The sequence below is a fragment of the Lygodium microphyllum genome, chromosome 25 (assembly GCF_053477565.2).
Source record: "Lygodium microphyllum isolate KBCC chromosome 25, Lygodium_microphyllum_v1.1.10, whole genome shotgun sequence".
Lineage (NCBI taxonomy): Eukaryota > Viridiplantae > Streptophyta > Polypodiopsida > Schizaeales > Lygodiaceae > Lygodium > Lygodium microphyllum.
In genome coordinates this window covers 41082802-41104703 of record NC_141159.1, presented here as the reverse complement: position 1 = coordinate 41104703, position 21902 = coordinate 41082802, and the positions used below count along the sequence as shown (strand labels likewise).

Sequence of the window (21902 nt, the reverse complement as noted above, 5' to 3'; positions counted from 1 at the left end):
AAGCATGCTTCGATTCTTCTCACCTTTCACTTAACACATATATTTTGGGCAAAGGCTGTTACTATTGTATTTTAGTTGATTAATCAATGCCCCTGCACTACTCTTGGCGGTAGAGTTGCAGAGGAGGTATGGATTGTGATAAACCTTCCTCATATGCTCATTTGAGAGTCTTTGGATATGAGGCATTCTATAATATTCCCAAAGACAAACACAACAAGTTAAATCTGTAGCTTGTCAAATACATCTAGATTGGATATGGTGATGTAGGTGAGATGGGCTATCATCTTTGGGATCTGCAAGCTCGCAAGATTATCCACACTAATGATATTGTATTTTATAAAAGGCAAGATGCATAAGTAGCTAGTGCAAGTGATTGAGATCCATAAGGCGATCTTTTAAGAGGAGCCTCTTGTTACCATATAATCAACCCTAGTTAGACAGCCTCATGTAGTTACTAATGATGTAGTGGCCTAGGATATGCCTATTGTGTAGGATTATCATGTTGGATAGAGAGGACAAGTTGAACAAGTCCCCTAGTCATTCTTGAGATGCTCTACAAGAGTCTCGAGTCCTTCTATACATTATGAGCCCTCTATGCATTATGTCACGGTGATAGATTATGGTGAGCCCCTTACTTATAAGGAGGCATGGACTTCTCTACTTGTCATCATAGAAGGAGCACATTCACAAAGTACTTGAGCAGTTCCATATGAAAGATGATAAGCCAATTGGCATCCCTTTATCTTCTCATGTGAAGGTGAGTTTGGAAAATTGTCCCTAGTCAGTTGTCCCTAGTCAGATGATGAGAGGGCTGAGATGACCAAGATCCCATATGCATCCATAGTGTGGGCAACTTGATGTATGCCATGATAGTAGTTGGATGGATGGCCCTCATTGAGTCTGAATGTAATGTAGGACTCATATTTGTGATAGCAAGGTTTGCAACCAAGCGACCTAACCATAGGGCCTCCTTGCAAGCATCAATGTGACTGCAATGTATTCAACCTTAATAGTAGACAAGGTAGTGCATTTTTACACCCTAGACATCCAAGAACACACCTCCAACAAAGTGAAGACATAGCCAAAGATGAACTTCCTACTATTTGCATGTCCTGCATAATCTGAGTCCATGTAACCCATGACTCTAGTGTCCTGGCTACCATAGCAAAGACACAAGTCTATAAGTGTCCTTAAGGTATCTCATGATACTCTTTATGACATCCCAATGTCTCCCTTGCGAGATGTCACCATACAAGGAGTTACAACTCCCACTACAAATGTAGTGTCAGTTCTATTGGCAAGTAAGATAGAGAGAGGGGGGGAAACTCCCATCATAAAATTGCCCATGCACATAGAAAGGCCACATTAGGAGCCTCCTTGCTTACTTTACCATGCTTCCTACCATACTCCATTGCTCTCAATTTGCTTTATGCATAGATCTCACTTGAGGTCACGTTCATGGTGGCAATTATGCTTGTAATTGCAGTTTCCTCTCACTTGACACTAGCTAGTTTTGCTCATACCTTTCTTGGATCTGGGCTTTGACTTGGAAATTGACACATTAGAGGAATATTTGTTCAAGCTAATACCTAAGAGCCCAGTGCATCTCTCTAAGCTAGGGTGAGGGCTCTTGGTCTTGGCGAATGCAACAATATGTCGGGGGGGAGGGTTGGGTTCTTGTGGCAACACACAAGGCACGCCAATGAGCTAGTAAGGGGTGGATTGATGGAGCTGTTGAGAATAGCAAATGATGCTTGATATGTATGCCCATAGAGGCTGGATGTGTGCTCAAAAGAGGCTTGCCCATAAGTGGCTTTGTATGAAAGATAGACATATGATGTATGCTTTAGGAAGAGACGATAGAATCCCATAAGCACAGTGAGGTAGAGTGGTACTATCCAAATGCTATATAAGCATGTACTTGACACTCATTTCAATGCAATGGAACTATCAGTTTGAGTCATTGTTAGTGTCATTGTCCATCTTACACAAGAATGTCTTTATGAGTCCAAGCTTCCATCTTGGAACCTAATTCACTTGTGTAACAGTTAGTCTATCTAAGTCCATGTCATCATGAATAGTGTCTTCATCTTCCATCCTCCATAGCTACCATGCTCTAGATTTGTGTTTTGACATGGTATCAGAGCCATGGTGAGCATGGTACAGCTCTATACACTACTCCTTTAGCCTCTCTTCACATCTCCTCAACTCAGGTTGAGTGTATGACTCCATCTCTCCACTTGAATCACACACTCCCTACTTGGCAGCCATAGCCAACTTGCATCGTGCCTGTTGTGAGCTCTTAGATCTCCTCATATAGGCCAAATCTCTTGAAGCTTCCTTCTGGAAAAGTATTTCCCTACTATTGAAGCTTCTCCATGGCACTTTAAACATCGACATTGCATTGGCTATAGCTCAGCATTGGCGAAATTCGAGCTCGATGTTGAAATTGCGCTTGCTGGTCGTCCGTACACCTGTTCTCTCTGCATGTAGCACGATTGATCGTGCTACCATAGAGCATTTCAAGCTTGTCTAATAAGCTCCCTCCAACTCAAATATTTTGCCGAATCATTCAATTGATGCAGTGTTGCATCAAAAAAACGAGCTGCTTGCCTGTCAAATCCTAATCCACCATAGCTTCCTCATTTCAAGCTCTTTTTCCACTTCATTTCCTCACTGTTGTCAACACACTAAAGCCTTTGACACTCAAATCTGATTAGTTTCCAGCAAGTGCAAACCTCAGAAGAAGATTTGGAGCAACCCACCTGAAGACTAGGCATCATGAAGCTCGACGTAAAGTCTTCAAGCATAGTATCTCTTGATACTAATCTAGTGCTTGTGGTTTCTTTAGCACATTCAAGAACCAACTCATTGCTGGTTATTCCCAATTGTTGGATGCTGATTCTTGGTCATGTCAATGACAAACAAGAAGATTTTTATGTGGATACCTTTCATGAAGAATTTTGAAGACATTCCAGTTGCCTTGGTCATTATACAAAACTCAAAGTTGGTGGTACCTTTGCTTGAGGGGGATAAGAAGAGCAAAGTCAAAGTCAAAGAAGCTGCAAGCAAAGTGAAGAGCGACAAAGCAAGTTAAATGAAGGACAAGATGTTGTATGATCTCGAGAGGAAATCCAATGTAATGTAAAGCCATGAGTCAAAGCCATATGAAATCCCAAAATTCTATGTATCCAAAGCTAATTTAGTGATGTGCTATCAAGTCATGAAGCCAAAAGAAAAATGTATCCATCTTGTAATAAATGTAATGAACTCGCAAGGTCAAATGGAACTCCAACACCCTAACTTTTGGCCAAATGGATCTATGTAGTGGTTCAACAAGTGCTGTCAAGTCAAAGCAATGTACCTGTTTATATGCATCACAAAAGCAGAGAAAAAGGCACGTACCACACATCAACAAACGGGATAAAGAGCACAACAAAGGAAAAGAGCATGAAGACAAAGAAAACCAAGAAGACCAAGAAGATCAAGAAAAACAAAGGATGCACAAAGAAGATACATTCCGCTGCTCTGACAACAAAAAAAATTCCCATAAGTGGATCATGTTTTCCCATAGTGGATCTTTATTTCCCATAGTGGATTTTGTTTCCCTTAGTAGATTTACTTTGTAAAAAAAAACCCTTGTCAAAGATATAAAGTCTCAAGCTTTAACTTGACTAGGATGCCTATGAGCTAGTCTCCCATGGGCCATGTCATCATGTAAGGGGGGCAAAAGCCAACAACTGTAGAAACTCATCATTTGAGGGGGGGTGTTGAGAATAGCAAATGATGCTTGATATGTATGCCCATAGAGGCTAGATGTGTGCCCAGCTTGCCCATAAGTGGCTTTGTATGAAAGATAAACATATGATGTATTCTCTAGGAAGAGACAACATAATCCAATAAGCACAATGAGGTAGAGTGGTACTATCCAAATGCTATATAAGCATGTACTTAACACTCATTTCAATGCAATGAAACTATTAGTTTGAGTCATTTTGTCAGTATCATTGTCCATCTTACACAAGAATGTCTTTATGAGTCCAAGCTTCCATCTTGGAACCTAATTCACTCGTGTAACAGTTAGTCTATCTAAGTCCATGTCATCATGAGTAGTGTCTTCATCTTCCATAACATAGCTGCCATGCTCTAGATCCGTGTTTTGACAGGAGCGTGAGCTAGGGATCATGAGAGCATGGAGAGATATAGGGCTAGAGAGGCAAGGCTTGAGAGACAGATGCCTTTCTAGGGGAGAAGGGAGCTTGGGATTGACGAGAGGGCTTCTCTCCCCTAAATGTAAGAAGACATTACACACACACACACACACACACACACACACACACACACACACAGAATATGTGTGTGGGGGGAGAGCTAGAACATCGTTCTTAACTCCACCACATGAAGTGTGCCTCTCCTTCAACAAACTACATGAGAGAAAAAAAAAGTAATTCTTTTCTAAAATAAAATATTTTAAGAATGCCAATCATTCTTTTCCTCTAGATTCTTGGGATGCTTTCCCCATTCAACTTAAAAGGTTGCTAGAAAGTATTTATCCATACTTTTTGTTCCAAAAATTAGGCCTCAGGAATCATGCTCTCCTTGCCATGTAGGCTTGGCAACTGACATGTTAGGTTTGCTTTATGCCTTGGAAAATGTGAAAACAAAAGATAGTTTAAATATAGATGAAAAGTGTTTCTTGTCCCTTTTCAAGTCTAGTTCATTCCATGGTAGCAATTCAATATGATCCACCAAAGGTTCTTACTATATTACTTCTTTAATAGGTTCTCAAAATCTAATGTAAGGATTAGTAATACAACCAACTCCTTATTTGACAAACTCTGTATACATAGAAAAGTCAATTTCCTTTCTTGGGAAAAGAGTCCCTATAGTTGTCTTATCTTGGTTATGGAAGTGAAAAGGTTTTCAATATGTAGTACATGTGATTATTGATTATTGCAAAGATGGTCATGATTGTTAAGTCACACATCACTTTGCATAGTCTCATTTTCAACTGCTTTCCACAATATAATTGTAGATTGGAATTTGAAGAAATATATATCTTCTTGCATATATAATCCTCTCTTTTGCCTTTGAACAGTGTATAAATGATCCTTGCATTTGACAACTCCCTAAGTGCAATTGCATATCAAGTGGAAATTTGAACATGTAGCTATGATGGAGAAAAGTTGAATGAACCTCTCTATGAGTTCTTTACTTGATTACATCCTCGAAGTAATCTTTTGCTTGCTTTTTGATGAAAAACTCACCACTCATTTGGCCAACAAGCTCGACATGGTAATGATTTATGTTTCTCAAGTTTCACTTGATTATATAAAATATTCGTAAAATATGTCACCCCTCACATGCCAGGCTCGTTATGCTTAAGAGTGAATAAATTTAAACATATAGTAAATCATCATAAATTGCATATTTTATAAATTTTTTATTTTCTCCTACTTTTCTATTACAATGAAGTCTCCATATTTCAACCAGAAAATGAAAATTTTGTATTAGGGTTTCTAGGATTTTTCGATGTTTCATGGGCTTGTTGACATTACACAAGCAATGTGGAATCTTCTAGTATTTTATTGACCTTTTGAAAACTTTCAAGCATTTTGATCATTAAACTTTTGAAGTAAATGTGAGCTGTAACTCACATTCACAATAAATTGCACATTACTTTAAATTGATGATCAAGTTTTTGTGGATACATACTCAGTAGCCCATATTGGGAGCTAGAACATGTTTTTTTTTTGCGAGGATTTTTTATCACAAGTTTTTGGAGTTTATGGTCTCTAGAGAGAGGTATAATAAGGGGATAGAGACAAATGCAATGAATATGGAGATACAAGAGTGGAGAGTAGAGAAAATTGAAATGCTAACAATGTAATGAATATTAAAAGCTAGTCTATTTGTTAATTACTACTTGATCAATTTATGCAATAGTAGATATATATAAAACAAGATTTCTATTGAAAATAGACTAAGCAATAGTGCCACAAAATGAAGTTTTTTTGGGTCCACAAGTGCTCCGAAATCCCTACCTTGACTTGGACCTTTTTGAGTTTTTTTATAGTGCGAGGTTGATAATATTAGAAAGTCAAATATTTACATCTTCCCATCTTGGGGTGGGGGTGGGGAGGTGGGTTGCCCTAACTTTCAACCCTTTTAAGAGCTTGACCACTAGGGGACCTTGTTGAGTTTCATGGTTGACACTTGATTTTCATGCTTAATTGGAGCTTTTAATTCAAAGTCAGGTGCATTTGTAGTCATGTGCATTATCTAGATAGGAGACTTGACTGTGGACCATAATGTAGTGTAAGAAAGAGCCTTTGGGATTTTTGTAGTTAAACCATGCTTAATTTGAGCTTTTAATTCGAAGTAAGGTGCATTTGCATTCATGTGCATTATCTCGATAGGAGACTTGAATGTGGATATTAATGTAGTGCAAGATGCATTTGGATAATAATAATGTAAACAACATTTGAAGTCATGTGCATTATCTCAATAGGAGACTTGAATGTGGATCATAATGTAGTGTAAGAAAGAGCATATGCATTTTTTGTAGTTAAATCATGCTTAATTCGAGCTTTTAAATTGAAGTAAGGTGCATTGGCATTCTTGTGCAGTATCTCAATAGGAGACTTGAATGTGGATATTAACATAGTGCAAGAAATGCATTTGGATAATAATAATGTAAAGAGCCTCTAGAATTTTTGGAGTTAGTATACTTCTATCTAAGAACAAATGTAATTTAACTTACCACAAGATCGAGCATTCAAAGTTTCATAGACTCTTGTCAAAGGAAGGTTATAATTAGAATGTTACACATACTAAGAAGCCACATAAGCAAGACATGTTGAGCATGCTAAAGTGTTGGTATATAGCACTTTTGGACCACTACATGTTTGATTAAGGATTGCTATAAATGAGCATGCACTAGGTGTATACATAAACACTATGGCATTTATATGAGATGATGGGGTGAATTTTGATAGGATCAACCAATTGGAGTTATAGTTGGGTGGAAAGAGAAACATTATGCTAAGCCAATCATCTCTTATTGAGAACTTAGGGCGTGCAAGCTCATAATATTAAAGCACATAACCTTAAAGATTTTATTAATCCAATAAAGAAGAGGGCCTCTTGAAGAAGGTGAAGGATGTCATTTTCTTTGGATGACCACTGTAGAGAGCACAACAAGTGGGATCAAATTGATCTTTAAGATCTTAAATGCTTGCATGATTTTCTACTCCAAAATCCCCTTATTTTACAAAGAGGACAAGTATGATGTTCCATTATAATGTATGAAGACAAGTTTGATGTTCCATTATAATATAGGACACATAGTGTATCATAGACAAAACTGCCATAATTCTTCAAAGATAATGTTCTCTTAATAACATGATGTGTTAAAACATGACCATGTGTAGTAAAACATTTTTAATTTGTTATTCTTAAAGGGTTAAATACTTTTTATCATGATCATCATGTGTAAGAAAACATTTTTAATTTGTTATTGTTATAGGGTTAAATACTTTTTATCATGATACTCCATCACCTTCCCTTTTTCATTGATCGTGATAAGCTTATAAGTAAACAATCATGAAGTTGTGGCCTATATGAGGAATAATAAGACTTTCCTTTCTCATTTTATTAAATTATCTTGTTTGGCTAGTGTTTCATAAAGAAAGCTCAACTTGAGTACGTAATACTTAGAAACTTATGTCAAGTTGCAAAAACAACACATTTACCACTATAGCATAAGACAAAGAATGGGATTACATAGATGTGGGATAGGAACTCTTGTCAATTGGTGATGGGTTCTACCAACATTTTGACATGAAACTTTATACCCATGTGGATATGGGACACCATGTAACAAGTAATTGGATCGAGCAAGACTTCAATAATAACAAGACTTCTTAGATTCTACAACGGTCTTTATTAATGGGATGATCATCTTTTTAGTGTATTTTCTTATGGAAAACGTGTGCAATTGTAGCCACACTATGATGCTACATGTTGAAATAAGGATGTGGCTACATGCTAAACTAAGGACTTTTAACAGATTTAACTTTTTATGGTCTTACTTAGGTTATGGGGGCCAATAGATTGATGACTCCCACAAAGAAATTTGATGCGAGCTAAGAACTTGACACTTGAGAACCTATGTATTCTCATGGTTTATGTTGAGGCTTTGAGTGCTCATGCAACAAATATGGATTCAAATATGGCATTCTAATGGTCCTTTGTTTGAAAGGTTTGAATTTATGTGCTATGTGATGCCACTTTATACCTGCAACTTTGTAGTGTGCTAGTAACTCCAATGATGCTCTTTGCTGCCAAATTAAGGATAACCATTTTAGTGTCACTCTATTGTCCTTGCTACTTATCATGTCATTTCTCTTCAATATTAGAGCTCCTCATTGCCTTCAATTTGAACTAAAATCAAAACTCAATTTTGACATTAGTAGGTAAATTATTTTTGCTCTTGCTAGTTTTTCTTCATCTCCTTTTCTTCACATGCATACACATTTTGTAGAACCACATTGGATTACTAAATTAAATCCCTTTATGAGAGTTCCAATGAGAATGATGGAAAATGAAAAATTTGGTGTCTGTTTTAATTGCTAGAATTCAAGAGAGTATAAAGAAATTCCATACAAGTTGGCACAATTATGAGCACATGTCAATCTTAACTTTAATGTCATGCTTAGTAGAAGTGTATATGGTATTTTGTTGTTACATTATTATAGTGGGCCAATGGATAAATTGATAAGTTGATTGCATTGATAGCCTTTTTCTTTTGCATCTAGAAAATATCCAAAGTAGAGATGGTATTGCTTCAAGACATGAAGGGCACTATAGGCAGTAGGTAGAAGCTATCTTCCTTGGAGCTATTTTCTATTTAATAATAGGGAAGTGCTTCTAGCAAGGGATACTCCCCTTGTTTTAGGGCTACCTTAGTTCTCCTTATGTTTCACATGTCTTGTTTGAAACACACATACATGCACTTGCATGCACGTGCATGTGCGCGCGCGCACACACACACACACACACACACACACACACACACTCTCTCTCTCTCTCTCTCTCTCTCTCTCTCTCTCTCTCTCTCTCTCTCTCTACTCCCCACTCTAGATGACATCAAGAGTGTGTTCAAGTAATAAATGAGATAAACACAAACTAGAATCATTGTATGAATGAACTCTTAAGATGTCTCAATAATGTGCGCGTAGAAAGAAAGAAGAGGACTTCATGTTTGACTTGACGATGGCAACATTGATAATTGTAGCTCTACTAATGGTTGGATATGGTTGATGAGTTGATGGGCTATGGTAATTTTCTCATGACATATATCCCTATTGAAAATATTTGAAGATTTGTCACGCCCCTTATTGTACAATTCAGCAAAAGGGCCACATGAGAACACCATAAACAAAAGACTTCAACCTACTCGAGGACATATTTATGTTTTGTTCGATTTTTTATCGATAGGTGAGATGTTTGGGCCCATATTTAAAGTTTCTGAAGTACGTGCCAATGTTGGATAATGATTGCATGCTGCATGTTGATGTGCTTGCGGTTTCTTCGATTCAAGGTACATATATCTCATACAAAAAATGCTAAAACCACCACCTTTTTTTTGCTTGATTAGAGTAGATTTCTCATTGTGCTGGTGTCGGACATAGAAAGCTTAGAACTCAAGAGTTTGACTTATGCTACTTAAGGGGAGGGCTTCATGAGGAGAATGATGGAGGCTAGAAAGGCGGAACCTCCTACGGGCAATTACAAAGTATTCAAGGGCATGGCATATATACCTACTATGTAACTTTCTCTCCTAATGGTTGACGCTGGCTATTCCTCAAAGCCTCTTTTTGGGTAGTTCAATCGTTGCAAATATTTATTACTTTTCTAATATTTAACATTACATCATTTCCACCTAAAAAAAAGTCCCATTGGCATACTGATAAAGTTGCATTGCAAATAGTTGCTTACAACGGTGATGGTTAAAACCCATTTTGCTCTTATGAAGTCACATTTAAGCACTTGGTGTCGATTGAAACGATGATATGTCAAACATTTTGTGCGTGTGATTCTTATGAAGCCACATTGTAGTATTGGTGATGGTTGAAATCCACATTGCTTGTGTGAAGTCACATTGGAATATCTAAATTATCTTGGTGCGGATTGGAATGACGAGGTGCCAAAAATTTGTGTACATGTGACTCTTATGAAGGGCAGGCACATTGCAGTATTTTGTGTACATGTGCCAAATTTTTTTTTGCATACGTGTGACACTTACGAAGGGAAGAAGGTACAGTGGATACGGCTTGATATCGATGAGATGTCAACATTTTCGTGTGTGACTGACTAGGGGAGCTTATAGAAAGGGGGCCCCTGGGGTCTTTTTTTTTTTTTTTGGGGGCGGGGGCTCATAAGTAGGGTTGGTAAGAGCGGTTGGAGATAGGGGCAACAAGAAAGAGGAAAAAGGGAGGCAACAAGGTCAAAATTCAATGAGGGAGCAGTCAATGAGATGGTTGGGGACGTTGAGCCACAAGGAAAAAGATTGCATACTGCAGGTTTTTATAAGAGCTGCAATGGTGTCACCTCTATTAGGTCTAAGCCCCAAAAGCAAAGTTCCCCCCCAACCCTCTCTCAAGATCTTCATCATCATCTCTCCTTTCCTTCTCTCTCTCTCTCTCCCAAAAGAGAATTCAAAATCCTTTAGCTCTTCTTCCTCTCTCCCTTATCTGTTGTCACCTGTGCTCTTCTTCCTCCTCCTTCCTTTTGCCATCGCCATCAAAATCCTTCTGCTTCTTCTCTTCCGCTCTGCTGCATTAGAAGCGCCGCAACGCAGAAGACCTGCCCGATCCCTTTCGCAAACCCTGCCCGATCTCATCCGCCCGGCTTCCCTCCCTCCAACCAGAATCTCCTCCCTCGCTTCTCATACATTTCCCGTTCTGCCATTGTCCAAGACGGCCCTGCGGTCTCCATCCCCTTCCCCCCCTTCGAAGGCAAAACTCCCCCCTCACATCCCATACGTCTCCCGTTCCGCAGTTGCCCCGGCCCTTTCTTGGACCCGTCGCTCCTCCCGTCGCATCTCAGCGGTTGATCCGCAGAGATGTCTTTCTGCGCGAAGCCAGACACCTGCATTGCGGGAGAACTGAAGTTCTGCACGCACGCAGAGCCTCGCGTCCTTTGCTGCCGCCCCAGGAAGTCGGCCTTTCTGGTGCGAGCCGTTGCTAGCGATTTTGCCAAGGTGAACTCCGTTGCCAACCATACCAAGGTAGATAAGCCGGGATCGAAGCTGTTCTTCGAGAGCAAGCCGACGGAAAGCAGTAATGGTGCGCTTCTGTCGAAAGATAAACGGGGAGATCATATAGATGCCGCCGTTTCGGCCATGGATGTGGTTTTGCAGGGACAGCAGACACGGCACAAGGAAGATGTCAAGGAGAAAGTCATTCCTCTGGACGCGCTCAGGAAGGGGAGGCTTGTGGAGAACAAACTTGTGTACAGGCAAACGTTCGTGATTCGCTCGTATGAAGTCAACTTCGACAAAACAGCTTCCATCGAGACCATTACCAATCTCTTTCAGGTACAAACAGTGGATGTTTAGGTTCAGTTGTCAATCAATCAGTTATGGCACCTTCTGTTCGCGTGATCAGTGAGTATTTGACAGAACAATTTGTTTCTCGTCCCTATCGATCGGCTGATGAAGATTTTTGGCGCCTGCCTAATACTGTTCCACGCGGAATGTACATGTTCACATGACCGTAACAAGCTTGATCATATGTTTCAGGAAACTGCTTTGAACCACGTAGGCATGATGGATTTTGTTGGAGATGGCATGGGAACAACTCATGCCATGATGAAACAAAGACTGATCTGGATAGTGACGAAAATGCACATCGAGATGAACCGCTATCCCCTCTGGTATTGCAACCACAATCCGCTCGCAAAATCTAGATGATAGCTGGTATTAATGAAAATTCGTCATTTCTGCAACTAGAATCTAGAGCTCTCAAAATATTCATTGAATCGTTTATTTTGACTCGTTCGTGCATCGTTGATGCAGGGGGGATGTGGTCGAGATTGACTCCTGGGTTAGTGCCTCTGGGAAAAATGGGATGCGGAGGGACTTCTTAGTCCGAGACTACAGCAATGGTCACATCCTTGCACGCGGTACTAGGTAAGGGACTTAATGCTCGTCTGCCGTTGATACCGATCAGTGGTACATTGCAATCGTAGCATCATTCTAATTTATTCTCGGCAATGTGGTTGGCAGCAATTGGGCCATGATGAACCAGGACACCAGGAGATTGTCCAAGATGCCCGATACTGTGAGAGGAGAAATCGTTCCTTCTTTCTTGGACAGGTCTGTCATGGAGAATGACAGTTTCAGTGGAAGGGTTCCCGCTCTTGACGGCTCTGCTCCTTGTAAAAGAGGTGGTTTAATGGTAAGTTTTGATGCTATGGAATTACACTCTTGTGACCAAAGTCCAGAATCCGGACGGTTGATGGGACAATTGATCTGCTTTCAATTTTGAAACCAAAGTCGTGAATCCGGACGGGTGATGGGATAATTGAATTTGGAGAGTTTCAATACAAGCGAACACTTCAAAACACTTTATATGTGTTAGTTAGCACAATCTTCCTACCGAGCTTTTTAACTATGCATTGCATGCGTGACAATTCAGTCGCATGTTTCAGCATTCATGGTGTGTCAACCTTTGTCTTTAGAGCTAAATCTTCCTTGAAAAGGCTGACGGCTCTGCCCTGCGAAATTGCAGCCGAAGCTTCACGACCTGGACATGAATCGGCATGTAAATCACGTGAAGTACATCGGCTGGGTCCTCGAGGTAACAAACATACCTGGATTAAATTCCAAATAAATTGTTAACGAATCATGAATGTTGAGTGATCCGCAGTGATTTGACTGAGAAACAAAGCCTGGAGATTAACGATGCCGATGGAAAGCTGAAAAGATATCTGTAGCTGCTTGCACAAACGGACACAGACAAGTTTAAAAAACTAAATGCGTGCGTTTTGGTTGGCGGGGATTGTGATCTGCAGAGTGTTCCGCAGTCAATGCTGGTGTCGTACGAGCTGAAGAACGTGATACTGGAGTATAGAAGAGAGTGCGGGCCGGATGACGTGGTGGAGTCGCTATCGTGCCAGGAGGCGAGCACCATGGAAACGGGCGCGAGGGCTGATAAGGAGGTGCGATTCACGCACCTACTGCGCCTGCAAACTACAGGCACGGAAGTCCTGCGAGCGCGGACGGAATGGAGGCCCAAGCGAAAGTGAACGAGGCATGCGAACGCCCGCGATGCATCCTGCCCTAACGGGGCACCCCCAGGGGCCCCGACTCCATTTGTATATTTTCATGAATTATAAAGACGATGACGACGGTGCCGATGTGAAGATGATGAAAGTGAGATGCATACTTTGTACAGTTGGGGCTAACCGCCAGGTCAGATTCGGGCCGCTATTATTTTTTTCTCCCTTTTCCCTCTCAGATTTTTATAGAACCCTCCTCTCTTCCCAGATTTTATTTATGCTTCACAATGTGTATTTCTTTATAAAAAAGAAAAGATTTCGGGAAAAAATGGGATTAAATTTCTACCAAACGGGCCCCCCCTTTTGAACCACTTTTATTTTCTCTGCACATGGAGTCACGCGAGTCGCGTCCATTTGGGTCCCCTCTGTCCTTCGCATGTTTTGGCAAGCTGGATGGCAGCAGGTCTTGGGTTCTGCCAGAAGCGAACCACGTTCTCAGCCATGTTTGTGCCAGCGTGGCGCCAGCCGACATAGAACCTTTTGGTGTTAAAAATTATATGGGTGGCTCTCTTTTCCTTTTTCTTTTTGCGCTCCCGCTTTCGGAAGTCGCCACGTGCGAATACGCGGCACGCGCCGTCCACACACGCACGGGTTCTCGAAGTTTCTGGCGCAGTCGCAATCGGCTCCCAGAGCGGCGTACTTCTCTTTACCAGCATCTGGAGAATAGCTGGCTGATTGTGACTCCACGAATCGCTTTACTCGCTTTTAAAGCAAGCTGCACAATGTCGATCTATATATATATAGTGGAAACTCTATCACAATGGAAAAGGTAGAAAAGAAAGGTCGGAGTCACAAACGACCTGTCGCCTCTTGTTCTCATGGGTGAAAGGAAATTCCGCGAGTTTTTAATGCCCAAAGTATTATTTCTGCCTGCGTCGACGGTCTCAAAAAGCCTCGAATAATACTATCTTTCGAATTTCTCACACGAGTCACCAGATGTACAAAAGTTTAAAGCAAATTTTGGATACCTTTGTCAGCAGTTTGGTTCGCAATCGAGTTAGGCAACAGGACTTCTTGCAATAGGACTTCTTGCAATATCGCACCCTCCAAATTGTCACGAATGCTGTAAGGCTTCCAGGCACAGGTCACGCAAAAGAATGAGGTGTGCTACATTTCAACATGTGTTACGAGCTGGACCATGTGAAGTGTCAAAAATCGAGCCTTCCGAACATGGTTCCTTTGCAAAAATTCCCGTGTGAAGAGGCTCTTACTCTTGCAGAACAAATAGCAAAACGCTAGGACCATTTATTGGCTAAACTTTAGTGACTTCAATTGTTTTATCTATCAACGGCATGCTCTTGTATAGAGCTAACGGAGCTCTACCTTGCTAAATTGAGGAATTGAACCTTGAAACATTGAACATCCACGCCCTAGTGAAAGTGTCTTGGAACCACCCTAGGCAAACAATCTTATTGTGTTCGATATCTCTCTCCCTTCCAAATGAACCACTTGGAAACCAACTACAACTAGTAAAAGTACCACGCGTACGTGATGTTGCGAATTGGTGTAATGCATTATGCTCATTTAAATGTTTTACTTCAATTTGATCAACAAGATCAAAGAGGAAATCGATGTTTCAATAGTTATCCAATCATGAAACCTGTACTAAGGACTTTGTCAAGCCACTTGGAGGTAAAGGAACTTTGTCAATTTCTTGTATGCAATGTTGCTAATTGGTGAAATGTAATATGCTCATTTAAATGTTTTACTTCAATTTGATAGTTTATACATTTACAAAAAGTGGGCAATGACACAATACAATGAGAATGTGACCTTGCTTACTAGCTAGAGCAGAGCCAATGCTAAAAATAATATTTGGGATGGCATAAAATATATTTCTGCCCAGTACAAACCCATATTGCATGTTGTGTACAATCTTTGCAATGATAGTTTTGATCCTAATTGCCATAGCTTTGCATGAGCTTATATAGGACATTTAGCATGGTCATCAGCAATGAGTGCTAGTGACTCGGAGTCCTCATTTGAGCATTCTTGGGAACTAGCTTGATTACCCCTTCATTAGCAAAAGTAGACATGTTGCTAGTGATTTGAAAAGGAATCAATAGATGGCATAAATCACTAGCACATGTGTCCATAGGAAAACCATTCGGTCGAAGGGCCTTCTCTATTTTCATGGATTTAACGAATTGTAGCAACTCCTCTTCTAAAATTGGTCGATCTAACCTAAGGGTTGTATTAGTTTCAATGTTGCCTTCCATGCAATCCAGAAAAGATTGAACCCAACTAGAGTTATTTGCACCACATTCACATTACTTACAATGGTTGACAAGTGTGAAAGACAACAACAATGCCGTCCTCATTAATTATCACCTTTCCTTCCTCATTCTTTATCATAATAAGGGACTGCCTCTTCTTCTTTATTCTAAGAGAGGCAAGGTAAGTAAGAATATATGCTTCCATTAGTAACATCCCTTCAAATCTCGATTGTGGTTGAATAGTTGCAACTCGATTACACTCCTAGCTCTTGATGAAGTCTTTAGTATTTTGTGGAAGTCGAGGCAGTGTACCATTCGCAGGCATGAAAGAAGAGTAGTTGGAAGAAATCTTTAGCATTATTGCACTACACAAAGCTATCTTAGCTTGAGGTTGGCATGACTATGTCCATAGTGCTTGCTAAAGGATGTGATTCTTTGAATACATAAGTCCCAAATTTTTTATAGGATCTACAACAACTGGATTGTGAGCTCCTTCCCAAGCCTTAGATACACTAGCCAAGTATTTCTTTTGCTTGAGAAAGCGTATGTTCAACTTGAAAGGGGAAGACCCTTTTTATAGGTTCTCCAATATATATTAGCCTATATGTGATGATCACACTAGCATGGTCAGGAATCTATCACTCATATTGGTGGCCATGTTCCAATCACCAAAAAAGACAACCGTTTCACCTATTGACTAGTCCTTGAGCCACGTCCCCTTTTGTTTCCACATATTGGAAACATTAGAAGCATGAATTGTGACATGTCCAATGCCCCACCACTTACATTGATTTTGATTCCTAATATAGTACCTTCCTCATCCTTAAAGAGTAGTGAAGGACTAGATTATTTTTTATTGCTAGTAAAACACCCCCTTTTCCATGTACTGTAGGATCTAACAGAGCATCAACCCTTAGTTTGATTTTTGGGAAGCCATCAACATCTGGTTTACATCTCCTAATAAATGAGGCCACCTCTCACTATTTTTCTATTGCTCGCTTTCTTGTGAAGCCCTTCTTCGCTTGCTGTACCATGTTTATAGCGAGAAGGTCACTCTCCATGGCAAAGTGCCTTGATTATTTGCACACATCAAGCATCAACAAAATCGAAAAATGTAACTTCAAAAAAGAGGGTAAGAATACGTTTGTCTTATATCTCCAATGCTTGTAGGGGTTCCATCCTTCTATCACATAGATTGAAGAAGGGTGGAGCCCAAGTAGAAGGATGAGCAAGCGAAAGCAAGGGAAATGCAAGCTATGGCAGAGAGACAATAGACACAAGGTGTGGGAACTCCAACAATCACAATATGTGACTAGCCTTCCCTTATTCAGTAGTCACTGAAAGAATTAAGAATAAAGTGACAGTGATGGACACTCGCTACATGAAGTGTATAGGTATGTGGTCAGTGTGTGTAGTAAATACAAAGCGATGTAGGCACAAATGTCTTTACCCCCAATAACCTCCCACTTAAAGGCAAATGTTCCTTGAGTGAGGAAAGAACAAGAAAAAAGGTGACAAAGTACAAATATACATAAAGTACAATAGGATGAATAATAGATGTTTTCTCATTCTATGCCAATCATCTTCTTAAGGAAGGAAAGATGTTTTGCTAAGAGACTTTTAGTAAGGAGATTTGTAGGATTCTCATTGTGATAGCACGCCTCAATGTGCTTTGTCTTTGTATCGAAGATTAGATTCTTAGCCAATTGAATAGCAATCATAGAATTCAAATATAGTGAAGGAGTAATAGTAATACTAAGGTCTGCCTCCACTAGACGACCTAGCCATAGGGCCTCCTTGTAAGCCTTGGTGGTTGCAATATACTTTACCTTAGCCATCGTAGAGAAGATTGTGCATTTCTACACCCTGGATATCTAAAAAGTAACATTTCTCCAGCAAAAGTAAAGACATACCCAGAGGTGGACTTTCTACTATTTGCATGTCCTACATAGTTGAAGTCAATGTAACCAATGATTGAATTATCTTGGCCATCGTAGCACATGCACATATCTAAAGTGCCTTTCAGGTACCTCATGAGATCTTTCACAACATCCAATATTGTCACCCAAGTGTAGCCATATAGCATGGCACAACTCCCATTGCAAATGCTATGTCAGGGAGAATGGCTATCATGGCATACATCAAACTATCCACTATGGATGCATAAGGGATCTTGGCCATCTCAGCATTCTGCTCATTTGATTGGGGAGAATTAGTCGATTGACCTTCACATGAGAAGATAGATAACAATCAATAGCTTAACATCTTGCATATGAAATTGCTCAAACATCTTCTGTATGTATGCCTATTGTGATAGGTAAAGAAGCCCCTTAGAGTGATTACCCATGATGCACATACTAAGAATATGTGATGCATACCCTATGTCCTTCATCTCAAAGCTCTTCTTGAGCTAGTATCCAGCTCATCATGAGCTCTTCCAATAATCAACATATTATTGACATAAAGTACAAAGATAATAAGGCTACCATCACGAGCCTTCTTCATGTATAAACATGGATTCATATCACTATGAGTATATCCTTGTAAATACATGAAAATATCAAACTTATGGTAGCATTCCATATGTGCTTGCTTAAGGCCATAATACAAGGGATGAGTATGTTGTGCAAATATGTTATTTACCATATCTTTCAACAAGTCTACACAATAAGGTGGAAATTATAGAGCTCAAAGATGAAGTCTCTCCATAGTAATACTGGTAATCCGTGTGTTGATACCAAAGAACAAAGGTGGTAGGCCATCCTCATAAGGACTCGATGGTTGTTGCAAGTACTTAACTATTATGTGGAGATAATTACAAGTAAATATGGATGTAGGTTTAGGAGAGTTTAATGTTTAAGGAAATTGTTGAAGAATGGTTGCAGATCTATAACTAGAAGATATAGATTTCCCTCTCCTATGGAGCATTAACATTAGGGATTTAAAGAAAGTTATACATGTCATGCCACTCAACATCTTAGTCACTTTTGTGCCTTCTTGGATATATAAGCAATAAAGCACATCTGCCATTTGATTTGAGGAGCAAAAGGTAGAATAGGCCAGTTCATTTGCTTCGAGGATAGAATATTTACTATTAACTATAAGAAGAAGATAAAGAAAGAAGTCTACCAAATTTTGAAAAAAAGAGTACTTTTTATAATGTTTGTTGCATGTCAAAGAATCATAAACCCTCATGGCATTTCCAACTTTGCATGATAGGAATGGTCGAATATTGAGTGGAATAACTCTATCTTTATCAAATATTCCTAATATATAGAGACATGGATAATATCCTCAAGGATGAAGACGTGTATAAAAATGCAGTACATGTATTTATAGGTGAGGTACATTACATGTTTTGCTTCCCTCTTTTGAAAATATAAGTAAGAGCAACTCACAAGCTCATATAGTGACACCACATAATGCATACCTTTTGCTGACAATCCCAGTATGCTCATATAAAACATGTGAGACTCATTTCAAATAATGATTCCTCCCTTGCAATATAGCAATCTGTTTGAGAAGGACACACTCCACTATAGCACATAAGCTTATAAGAAAGATCAGATCAATCTCAAGCAAGAACCCTGATGTTTAAAGATCTTCCACCTCTTCCAATGATAAATATGTACCCTTAGCCACAAACTATACACTAGGAGCTAGCTTAGGTGGTGCAATCATGAAAGTGGTGTCTACAAGCTAAATATAAAATAATAGAAGTAAAAGATCAAGTGAATCCTTCATGAACACCCCCCATGGTACTTGTAGATCTAGGGTAGGTATGTTGATCCCTAAAACAAGGTGCAAGTACTCCACACTATAGTAGAGCACCTTGAGGACTAAAGTATGCCCCACATCACTTTTTTATTGACAATTAGGATTGAGGCTCTTATCCTAACAATTGCACTTGTCTTTCGCTCTTTATTGACTAGAATAGGTACATACTCTACTATGTGGCTATCATCATCTATCACAAAACTAGGGAAGAAGAGCACATGACACTTATGCCTAAATCTCTAGCTAGCAATTCCAACTTCATTCATCACCGTATGGGTCAAGTAAACAAGTCATCTAATTGAAGTTACCTCATCTAGTTCTAGTATATCCACCCACCAAGTGTACATTACATGTGCACTTTGCAATGCAACCATGGTGAGGTGTAAAGTTAAGTGCTTTGTATACCTAATAGCTACTCTCATACTAGAATGCTTTGTTTTTGCGAGATTTATTGTTAGTAGAAATGGACTATTTTCCTCCTAAATCAATATCCATGAACTCCAATAGATTGCTTGAACCTCCCATCAAGCAAGCCATGTATCCAGGGCTGCCAATTTACTCTCAATTGCATGACCTTTTCTCCACCAATGTTGTTGCAAAGCATGCTTACAATCCATTGCTACGACTTTTGAATCCATACCTCTCCATCTCCTATAGAGTACTTTGTGCTCTTTATGGAAAGTTAGCCTCACACAACACTTTGTGTGCCTTACCATGGTTTATTTCCTATTGAAGGAGCAAGATCACTCCTTATGTGGTTGAGTTTTTTTGTGAAAATGGATAGATAACAACATTCCATTTGGGACTCATTTCATCTGCTGTGAAATCCTTGAACTTTGCATTCTCATATCCATTATCCTGGAGCATATCATTTAGCATATTCCGAAATGATTTTTGAGCATCCATGTCTTCAAGCTTGAACTCATAAGTGGGGATGAAGAAGAGGACCATAAATAGGAGCTCCCATTGTATATACCATCTTGGCACATGGTGCACATAGCTTTAGTCCAAACCTCTTTCTCAACAATTTTGGTCCTTCCATGACTTATTCCCTCTACATAAGGATGATCATGAAATTCCATGTGTATTGCACCTCTACTATGTAACTCCTTATCTCTAGGAACATAATTATATACGATTGAAGCACAATACTCCACACAAACAAAGAAAGCTTGGAGCATCTATCTCCAAGTGTTCGATCCCACATCTCCGATTGGTGAGTACTCTATTAGTTTCCCAACTTGATGAGTTTCATTAACAACCGATCTACATACCATGTGTAGGCAATCTATGTTATAACAGAGTAAATGACCAGCATGATGACTCAATCACATCGTGTTTGGAAAACAATTACATGTATAGGGCATATAATCTACCCATACATGCCATCATATTTATGCTCCATGCCAATCATTGGAGAGAAGTTTTTACCAAGTGGTAACTCAAACACAATGTAAATCTCTCTCCTTCACTTTGTCTCCCTCTCCTTTCCACGACTTTCATGCTTGAAGCAATCCACGACCGGTCAACAACATATGAGGGGGACTCTCATGTTCAATCTAAGCCTCATGCTCTCTTTGACATGGTAGCAGGTTGATTTAGTGGCATGGAAGGGAGCGCAGGGGGCTGTCCCCGAGCAACTTGCAAGGGTATAGGGGAGAAGCAATCATTATGCATCCAAGAGCATTGGAAAGCCTTCCCACATTGGGCTATTTGATGACTATTAGGAGCATCTCGAAGCAGCGGCCTGCACACAAAAGTACAGTCACCTTCCCACGTGGATTGTTAGTTACGCCATGAATCGGATGGCTCCCCTTCTTCCCATGCTTTATTTGAGGTGGAGCTTTTCACCACCAGATTCTCATTGCCGCCAGTGCCTCCACCAGCCCCGCCGATATCCAACGCCCGCACCCACAAATGTCAAAATTTTCAAAATTCTTACATTTACAATTCTCAATCACTTTGTTGGTTATAATTTCTAATGTTCATAATTGCAGTGCATATGATAATGCTTACAAGTCATAACAGTACTGTCACTGAGACGGGTAGTATTGCAGTAACCTTTGGTGAGACCTGACTCAAATACCTCAATCACTCATTGCAAGGATAGCACGATGTAGGCAAATGAGATCGGCCAGGCTGCCATTACTATGCAACATGAGCCCTCATCATCCCAGCTGATTAATCCCATGGTCAGCAGGCCTTCCGGATTCCAGCTCAAGGCTGAATCAAATTGGCAGCTAACCACTTGCACTCCCAACACTCATGCCTCACATCATGTCAAGCTCCATGTTGCTGATATTGAGAAGATCAATACTATTAAAGCATGTTGGATGATGTAGACCACTAATCTTTCCTTTCCATGCTTTCTATCTTATCTCCTAATATATCATACAAGATTAATGAATGACTCTTGATGTTGTCCCTCACAAACTTGCAATCCACATTGAGTTGTCAACTTCAAGTGTTTTGGATACTTTCAATCTTTAGGGATGACTTGGAAATGCTTGACTTTGAGCATCAAATCATGTTCTTCACTAGCATGGTTCATTTTTGTTGCCT

General features: G+C 39.8%; 1 protein-coding gene across 1 annotated transcript; it reads left to right on the top strand.

Moving 5' to 3' along the window:
• Positions 1-10614: 10614 nt before the first annotated feature.
• Positions 10615-13637, top strand: LOC148014124 (oleoyl-acyl carrier protein thioesterase 2, chloroplastic-like). Its single transcript, XM_087666641.1, has 6 exons — positions 10615-11602; positions 11807-11940; positions 12083-12196; positions 12293-12464; positions 12798-12866; positions 13081-13637. Exons 1-6 carry the CDS (start codon positions 11129-11131, stop codon positions 13312-13314), a joined length of 1197 nt encoding a protein of 398 aa, XP_087522767.1. The 5' UTR covers positions 10615-11128; the 3' UTR covers positions 13315-13637.
• The last annotated feature ends 8265 nt before the right edge of the window (positions 13638-21902 follow it).